The sequence below is a fragment of the Cyprinodon variegatus genome, unplaced genomic scaffold (assembly GCF_000732505.1).
Source record: "Cyprinodon variegatus isolate N-32 unplaced genomic scaffold, C_variegatus-1.0 Scaffold41, whole genome shotgun sequence".
Taxonomy (NCBI): Eukaryota; Metazoa; Chordata; class Actinopteri; order Cyprinodontiformes; family Cyprinodontidae; genus Cyprinodon; species Cyprinodon variegatus.
The window spans coordinates 1,591,077-1,600,890 of record NW_015150494.1 but is presented as its reverse complement, the minus strand read 5'-3'; the positions used below and the strand labels follow the sequence as shown (position 1 = coordinate 1,600,890).

The 9,814-nt window shown below is 40.5% G+C and overlaps 1 protein-coding gene across 1 annotated transcript in view; it reads right to left on the bottom strand.

The window, feature by feature from the left end:
• Positions 1-518: 518 nt before the first annotated feature.
• The window catches only part of LOC107081820 (filamin-interacting protein FAM101A-like), an 11,435-nt gene continuing 2,139 nt past the window's right edge, over positions 519-9,814 (bottom strand). The window contains exons 3-4 of the mRNA XM_015370121.1: positions 2,583-2,692; positions 519-2,507 (exon numbers count right to left, since the gene is read on the bottom strand). Coding sequence (XP_015225607.1) covers positions 2,174-2,507; positions 2,583-2,692 — 444 coding nt within the window. The 3' untranslated portion in view covers positions 519-2,173. The remainder of the gene's footprint in view (positions 2,508-2,582; positions 2,693-9,814) is intronic.

Here is a 9,814-nt window from a genome sequence, read left to right as displayed (position 1 = left end):
TGATTTATCTGTAAATAAGCAGCCAAATAACGTTTGCATTAACCTTTGTGAGCCAATTGATGCTGAAGTTGTATAAAAATGGTAGAAATTGGCTAATAATTAGTGTTGCACCGATGCCATTTTTTTGCACCGATACCCGATACCTGGCTGTGCAGTATCGACCGATACCGATACCATCTGTTTGAAATTGGTGTGTTTGTTTATATATGAAGAACTGCAAACTACTTGGATGTCAAATAATTGCCATCATGGCTTCATCAAGCTGCTGCCTACCTTAGTGAAGCAGGAAAAAGACTAATACAAAGAGAATCCAGTAGAACTTTTTATTGCCTACCTGGAATGGGGGACAGTAGTTTAATAAACTTTTGGCTCATAAAATGGTATCGGTCCCCTATTTGTTGGTACTCGCTGATAGCAATACCACCATTTTAGTGCTGGATCGGGGCCCAGCCTGATACTGGTATCGGTGCAATAATAGAACTTTATTTGTCTCACATTGGAGAAATTTACCTCTGCATTTAACCCATCCCCTTGGGGAGCAGTGGGCTGTCATTGTGCGGCGCCCGGGGAGCAGTGTGGGGTCTTCCTCAGGGACCCAGAGTGGCAGCACTTTGGGAGTGGGGCTCTATGCCCTAACCACTAGGCCGCCAACCCCCACAGCTTTGGTCTTGGCTGTTAGCATTAGCCTCTGGGGCTACAGCTAAAAGAAGGCCGCCTGTAGTCTTGTAAGGCTCAACTATTTCATATTCTGGACACAATAATGCAGCTTAGAAATATATTCTGACTGTTATCTTTTTAAAAGGCCTTTACCTCCATTTTGCTCTAAGTAGAGGAAATATATTGTGACGGCAACAAAATCTCCAAGAATATCAGTTGCTGAATTTTACTAAACAAATTCAGCCTTATTTCTCTGTTCCAAACAATGACTCTGATTCATCTCCCTGCCCTTCAGCTACACTTTTAGACCGAAATACAGGATCTTGTTTAAATCTAAATTGGTGATATCCTGTGTCCCGTCAGATCAGCATACCCCGTCAGACCATTATACCTTTAGTCAATACTAGGGTAACCAGACGTCTTCCTTTTCCAGGACATTTCCTATTTTTCATACCTTAAAAATGTCTGGGGTGAATTTCAAAATAGTCTGGGATTTTAATGGATATATCCAGGGCTGGTCCGGGAACTCTGGCGGATAGGGACAGGTTCGGTAGCTCCGTCCCCAGCTGGTGCCTGGTCCGGTTCGGTCCAGTCAGCGGCCCAGCAGTCGCCCCTCCCCCCCAAAAAAAGTGTCCTCCTTTACAAAAACCCAAATCTGGTCACTGGTAGTCAATACGCATGCGCAACGCGTCATTTTTGCCTTTATCCCTTTAGTTTTGTACAACAAATACCCTTTAAACCCTAACGGGCATGTATCATTAGCATGTCCCAAATGCCATATGCTTCAAAAAACACCAAAAACTAAGTAATTAAATGGTTTTTTTTTGTACATGGCTAAAGCGATACACGCCCGTTGAGGTAGTTTAAAATGTATTTTTCGTACAAAACTGAAGGGATAAACGGGTTTCGGCTATGGATCTGACCGGGTATGCTCACCTGACAGAACACCGGCTTTCTAATGAACACTTGATGCTCTCTGCTGACCAGCTTTCAGTCTGAGTGTACGGAGTTACTCAAAGAAAACAAACTTTTTGGTCCACTTTTCAGAGGCAGCACAGAAATTCCCCACCGCTACGCCAGCTCCTCTGAGGGAACTGTGACATGTAGAAAACAAGTGCAATAAAGCCATATTCTGAACACTTTGCGTTGGTGTGACTGGGTAAGATCCACAGCACGTGTCGATTTAATTCTTCCCCCTATATACAGACACCAGGGTCCAGTACCATCCGAACGCAGAGCACGGGCTCCCAGGTTGCTAGCTCTTGTATCAAATAAGACATTAACCACCGTAGTGCAGCTGCAGAGCACAGAGGGTCCGATTCGGGACTGCAACAGTAAGAAATCAAAATAATCTGACTGGTTCCCAGAGTTTAAAGAGCGGGGTCTTAAAGCTCCAGGCAATGGCTGCAGGTACTTCCCTTTCAGTGTGGATCTTTTCAAATTCCTTATCGTCAGAAAAAGACAAAAGAAAAAGTTCAAAAAGAGTCTCTCGAAGCAGAACCCCTCTCCCGGGGCCCTACAGGTCCTCTGTGTAGATGACGCAGGGGGTCGTATCCTCGCTGGACTCCAGCTGCACCGTGGACACGAACCAGCGGCGGCAGCCTGTGGGGTTGTAGTTGAGGGTGGTGCGGTAAGTGTTCTTGGCGTGTTTGGGGTAGATGATGGTGGTGCTTTGGTAGCTGACGGGCTTCTGCCTGGGCTCCAGATAAACCTGCGACTTGTAGCTTCTCCAAGTGCAGTTCCGCACGGCCACCACCGTTTCGCTGAAGGAGGTGGGCGTAGGAACCGGGGCGCACAAAACCCGGTCTCTGTAATGCTTGTCGGAGTCATACTTGACCGCAGATGTGCACCTAGGGTGGTAGAGGGGGAGTTCTTTAGGAACAGGTCAGAGATTACACAGGAAGGCTGACTATAGGATGACTTACTTGATTTCCTGCTCCGGTTTGGGGTTGACTTCGATGCTTTCTCCGTAAAACACCGGGTGCATGCGAGACTTTAGGTCTGTTCCTGTATAGTTCGGCAGCAGGTAGGGCAGCTGTAAAAAAAAGGGGGGGGGGACAGATTAACCACCTCTTAACAACATGTATGACCTGTAGAACAACTTTTCTGTTTTCCTCTTCCAAGCAACTCTTGGATGCTGAAATGTTGCCTTATTGAGGGGTTTCAACAGACTAAACGATCCAGATTAACAGCTCTGCAGTCCCCACACCCTCCCTCTGCAAACACTCACTGGTGAGAGATGTTTTCATGACAACCATAATGCCAACGCTTAGACAAAAGCTACACGCTGCTATTTATTTTTAAAAAACTATTAAACTATTTAAAAAAAAAAAAAAAACTTTTTAATTCAGATTTTTTTTAAAAAGCCCTAGAATGCAGTAGTGTTGACATTAATGACAATAAAGAGATCAATAAAGAGAGAGAGAATTTTCCTCAGGTTAACACATTACTACACTGCCCGTCCCCCACCTGTTGCTGAAAGGAAGGCAACAGTCCTCAAAACCCCGCCTTTTACATTGAAGACATTTTAAAACTACAGTCAGCAGACTGTTCTAATAATCATCCAGGGTTTTACAGCCTGAGGGATTATTTACTGCATGTTCAGGGTTGGATTTCATTCATATGAGTAGAACTGGAATATTATTTTGTCCCACGGTAGAGATGTGTAAGTAGGAAAAACAGACAAATGGAAGAATAAAGGTTCACGCTTTAGAGAAAAATGGCTGAATATTAAAGGAATAAAAAGATATTTTATAAAAATGAGTGGAAAATTAGAACAGACAATATAGAAAAAGAAAAACCCATTATGAACAATTTTTGCAGTTAGCATTGAGTTAAACATTGATGTTACCACTGGACCAATGCAGGAAAAAAATGTTGAAAAAATTCCTGCAAATAAAAACTAGATTGGCAAAATTAGATAAAATGATGTGTACATTCTGTACAACTAGACCTAAGTTTGCTATTGTGTCGAAATAAAATAAATGTGTACTATAAAAAATGCATAACCTGTTTTCCTCTGTCTAAAAAAAAAAATTAAGATTTCCTTATTTTTTTTACATGTAGGTCAGTTTTGATTTCAAAAGTAATTTCTTTTTGCTCATGGTCAGAAAGATAAAAGCATAGTTTGATAATGAACCTCTTTCATTTTCTTTAGTATAATAAATATTTAGAAATACTTTGTTTTTTGTTTTTTTCTTGACCCCCTGTTTGATGGGACTGCATATAAAGTATCTGTATGATAGTTCAATTAAATTCAGAAATACCTTATCAAACAAAAAGGGAAATGAAATGCTGGGGCTTGGAGCTGGCTGTGGGCAGGAGGGATCTCCTGTAGAGGTCTGTATTACAGAAAATCAGAACACACCTCTGACTTTACTGTACGTATAACAGCCTGATGAACATAATGATCAGAAGTCTTCATGAAGAATCCTTCCTTTCCAATCATCTTTAAGAGCTTTTTTAAGGTGAGACTGTCCCTGAACATTAACTCTCTAGTTTTTATTTTGATATTATATCCACATGTTATTTGTTTAGGGAAGCGTACAGTTTTTTTCTCCAGCTGACGAGGTTATCCCTATTTCTTCCAACCATGAAGACACTTATGGCCAAACAGTAGGCATCGGGCCATAAAATAAGTATTGTTTCCCCTTATGTATTAAAAAACTTTAATAACACTTTAATGAAACTCCTAGAGTAATGGCTTCTTCCTCTCTGAGCGGCCTTTCAGCCCATGTTTGTGTATTTGTTCAAATATATGAAGGTGAGAACATCTTGCACACATTTTTTCTTATAAATTAGACCCAAGGATGAACCAGATTGATCTTTTTGATATTATTTTACTATGATCCCTAAAAGCTTCAAAAGTTTTCCTCAGTTTAATTCACAGTTTTAGCTTACAAAGCCATGACAACATGATACGGGCTTCCTAAATTTGTTTAAAGGCATGTTAATCTTTGTGTATATAAACCTTTGACTTCTGAAATGCAATGTCATGAAATTTTAGTGATATTTTTTTAAGGTTCTAATGTGAGAAACTGTCCCATGCATAGTACGAATTAGAGGGGAAAGAAAAACTTTCCAATCACTGCAGAAAAGGTTTTGTAAGAAAGCAGGCTTGCTCTGAGCCCGGTTGAGTGAAGGAAATGGGTAATGAGGTGATAGAGAAGTGACACAGCAAAGATCAGCGGGGGAGGTCAACACTAAAGTTTAAAACAACAACCGCAGCAGCGGAGGAGACGGCGTGCGCCGCTCCGTCACACTTCGCCTGCTCCTTTAGAGATTATTTTTCTCCATACTTGACTCTGCCTCCCTTTAACAGCTGCTCCGGCTGCCTCTAATGACTTTAATGATGGATTAATGTCCCGACTTTAAAACAGATATAAATGACAGTCTTTATATATCTTTATGTAAAGAGTGAAACCAATTATAGACCTTCAGTTTAAAGTGGACTAAAGTATTAAAGGTGGCAGTTTAACAGCTTTAGTGAAGCCACATGGGAAAAGAAACCTGAAACTCTGATACCACACACTGACAAAAAGGAGAACGGCCATTTTTATTTTGAAGATTTAATGATCTATAAACCATCAGACAGTTACAACCGAGGAGATTCTGACTGCTACTCAGAACAGATGACTTGAGCAGATTTCACTGTTTTACCGCTTTGTGGACACAATTGTGCAAGAATCAGTTTTACCTTAACCAAAGAGGGAAATCTTTACTTTTCTAACATTTAATCATCTTAAAAGCAGAAACTTGACTGTATTTCATGCATTTATATAAAAAAAAAAAAACAACCAACACATATAAGGGTGTAATGTTGATTTTTATAAAGAAATGTCTAAAAGGGGGGAAATGCGTATGAATTAAGCTTTCCTGAGTCGCTGCTACCAGTGCTGCAGTTAGAGCTGAAGGTCTTTAAGACTGAGACTAAAATATTGGACCATTCTTCTTTGCAAAACAGCTAAAGCTCAGTCAGAGTGGAAGGAAGGAGTTTGTGAAGATCCACTTTAAGATCTGTATCTTTGAGGGGAGTGTTGGCCTATTGGTTAGGCTAGTGCGCTTGTGCTCTGAGAAGGTTGCAAGTACCCGGTTTGATCACAACACTCTGGGTCCCTGAGCACCCTTAACCCCACACTGCTCCCCGGGTGCCGCACAATGGCAGCCCACTGCTCCCCAAGGAGATGGGTTAAATGCAGAGGTAAATTTCTCCAAAGTGAGATAAATTAAGTCCAATAATTAATATGTACACAGAATCTCACTTGGATCTGATCTCGACTTTTAACAGTCCACTCTCACAGTATAAAGTTTCTATTGCAGCCGTACTGTGTGGCATCTCAAGCTTTTAGCAGCCTCCAACAGCTTTGCATTATCCATCTTCCCATCCTCCACAGCATGATGCTGCCACCACCCTACTCCACTGCTAGTCACATGTTTTCTCATGACTTCCTTTCAATGAAAGAACTAACTGTTGTCCTGTCAAAAGGGTTCTCCCACCTGAGCAGCCGATCTCTGGGCAGCCATGTTTTTATAGTTCTACTGTTCTCTTTCTATTTTCTCATGGGTGGATTGAGCAGTGCTCCAGGCCAAAGCTGGGTTTGCCGCTCTCTGACCTAACTCTCCAACCTTCTCCCTGACCCGTGTGCTGCGGTTCTTATGGCCTCATTGATGCTGTTTGTCTGTTAATGTTCTCCAACATGCCTGAGAGGAGTTCCCAACTGCAATCATCCTCAGATTAAATTACACACATGGCCACACTGTTAACTACTTAGCTGACAGCTAAAGGCAATTGGTTGCACTGGATTTTATTTAAGGGGATGACTGTAAAGGGAGATAAATACAAATGTATGATGCAGCTTTTATTTATTGCTATTTATTTTTTTCCCTTCGCTCCATAAACATACTACTTAGCGTTGGCCCCTCATTCAACCTCAGTAGAAAAGCAGGAAATTCATGGTTGTAAAATGAAGTAAAAAATCTAAGCTGTAACCAAGCAGCTGGGGGAAGTCTTCTTTAAAAACTGTATCTGTTATTGGATTGTCTACTGAAATAATTTACCCTTTCAAATAGTTTAAAGTGTTTAGTATTTTCCCCTCCAGCAAGTGCAGATCTGCTAGTTCTATTTAGTCTAGATGTGACTGACCATAATCTGCGCTGCGCTCAGATTACACACAGAGGAGGCCGTCACATGCTGTGGTCCGGCCACACATGCCACTAGAAAAGACGAGCAAGAACAGACCAAGGGCGGCACCAGATCGCCGAGTGGAAGCTCGTCTTACCTACAGCACACTCTTTGAACTGCAGCACAGCTGCTGGATTTGCCACTCGGGTCTGAATGAAGGGACTCGACAGGCGGCTCGTTTTCACGACCTGAACAGACTGTACCAGTCTGTGATCGGCTTTCTCTCTGCCTCTGGCCAAACGTGCAACCCAAACACCGGTGAAAGGAGGGTAGTCACCTCCATTCAATGTATGCCCCCCCACCCCAGCAAGAACCCAAAGCAGAAACCCGCCTGGAAGCAGATTGCAGTAGAAATAGTCTGCAGCTGAGCAGCCCACACAATGCACAATGCAGGGCTGCTGTGAGCGGCGCCAAGCAAAACACAGATCTCCAGCTGCCGGCTGTTCTTTACGGCAGAGCCTCAAACTTTACATCCTGTGTTTAAACAGGATTTGATGGAAGTGCATCAAGCTACTTAGGAGCAGTAATGAAATGTGACGCCTTCTCCTTCAGCCTGTATCAAACGACAACAGAGTTTCCTCCAAGTCTGGAATTTGATCTCATTGTGTTCCAGATCCGGAAAAATGTGGAAAACAAAAATAAGGATTTTGGGGGGGAGATAGCTTATATTTCAAGCCTTTATTCTTTCCTTCATTCAGTCCTTCCTCCCTCTCTCATATCCTTTGCTCTTTCCTTTTACATTTACTAATTCTTCCCTTGTGTTTTTGTCTCCTTCTAAGTATTATTTTGTTCTACTTCCATGCTTCTCTTATTTCCTGTCCTTCTCTGCATCTTTCCACCTTTTATTTCTTCCCCATCTGTCTGTAAAATGTTCCTTATATCCTTCCTTTCCTGATTTTTTTGCTCCAATAGTTTTCTTTCTTCCATCCTTACAGTTTTTTTTTATTATTTATCTAAAAAAAAACCTAATTGATTACAAAGGGAAATTAATTTTTTTCTGGATACTCAAAAATCTTTGACTGAAGACGCTCTGTTGTAGTTCAACAGTATTTAGAATTGGATCATCAGGGTCATTCTATATGTTCATTTTATAAAAAAATATTTTTCTTTCTTTTTTAGAGTTGTTTCAAAGTTGCTTTATGAAATGATTTCTCGGGAAAGTAAGATGTTAGCTGCATGATTTTTTAAAACAGTGTTTCACTTCAGATACTTTATAAGTGTGATTTAGTTAATAAGCATAAACAGTTTATTAAAAAAGAAGCATAATTTAGCTACATTTAGCTTTTTTTTTTTTTTTGCCCAATAACAAGCTTCATTCAAGCTTAGAAGTAAGCTTGTTTAAAAAAGCTAAACACATTGTTCTAAAAAATGTCTCAATTTAACATTTAAAGTCAACATAAAGGTCTGAAATTCTGCTACTATCTGGAAGTTTTATATTAAAAAAACATGAATGAACCATCATTTAAAGATCGCCAGATGCCGTAGATCATTTATCCATCTAAAGACTCTCCTGCGGATTTTGTTATCTAATAAAAGGTGAAAATGTGATTTCTCTGCATCCTCTTTCCTTTCAGCTTTGTAAACAGACAGGCTGTCTGAGCATTCACCCATGTTTAGAAGTTGGAGGTCATCTAACACTTATGCAACAGCTTTCTGCTGCTCTAACAAACCCCTAAAAATAGAGCCGGGGGATTGTTCTTCTGGAACATGAAAACAACACCAAAACAGGCCAGGAAAATACTAAAACACGTGCTAGAAAACAAGATCAGCTCCTCTAGAAGACCTGGACTCATCTGAAACCTCCAGAAGACTAAAGTTTTCCAGTGGCGTTCCAGCAGACAGCTACTCTGTCTTCTTTAGCAAACAGTTTAGCAGTCGCTCCTACCTGCACAGACATGTTGTGAAAGGAAACCAGGACTGACCTGCATTAGGTTTTTCCCTCAGAATCAGCCAGGCAGCGTGTGACACACAGGTCACAGCAGAACGCCTCATTAAAAGACTTTAAAATACGAGAAAAAACGTTTGCAGTTGAACTTAATTAAATACAGTCATAGATTTCGGGTGACTGTGCTTCAACATGTACAAAATAGACCCTATATTAATTAAAAGCTTCAGCTGCCCTGAGGGGAAACATGTAAAAACCAAATGTTGCTTCTTTTTGAAAATGAAAAATGAAGCATAAGAGGTTTTCATTGAGTAGAACTTGTTTGTTGACAGATACGGCAATACGTTGATGGTAAATTTGGATCTCACTGATAACTAGTTCAGGTTTCAGACTCTGCATATGTGGATCAGTATGATATTGATAATTTTAATACCAAACCTTATTTATTATAATCCAACCTTATATATTCTTAACAACTAATACTGTAGTCCCACTGCTGCTGATGTAACATAACATAATTAATTAAAAGGAAGTAATACTTCACAGACATGCAGTTTGCCATACATAGCTGTGACTCCTAAAAGCAGTGATGGGTGGGTCCCTTTACTTTTTTTAAACAGTCTATTTTTTCTTTGTAGTAATCAAGGTTAGAGTGTATAGCCTTCGTTCCCTTTTCTGGTCTCCTTAAATGGTAGAAATGCATTGTGGGAAATCTTTTGCAAAGGCCCTAGATTTGACCCGAAAAATTAAACAAGCATTGGTTACCAGTATCAAAATAACAGAAATATCTGGAACCAACAAACTGCTATGCATCTAGTAGAATGTAGGATTAGTTTCAGTGTGAATAAATATTTCCTGTATTTAATTCAGTTCAGTTTATTTCTATTGCACCAATTCACAGCACATGTCATCTCAAGGCTCTTTACAGTCACCAGATCATCCAGTTACATTGATTCAAAGTTTCTGTCTAAAGAAAACCAGCTGATTGCATCGACTCATTGACTGGATTCAATCCCTCACACTAAGCATGCTTGTAGCGACAGTGGAGAGGAAAAACTCCCTTTGAACAGGAAGAAACCTCCAGCAGAACC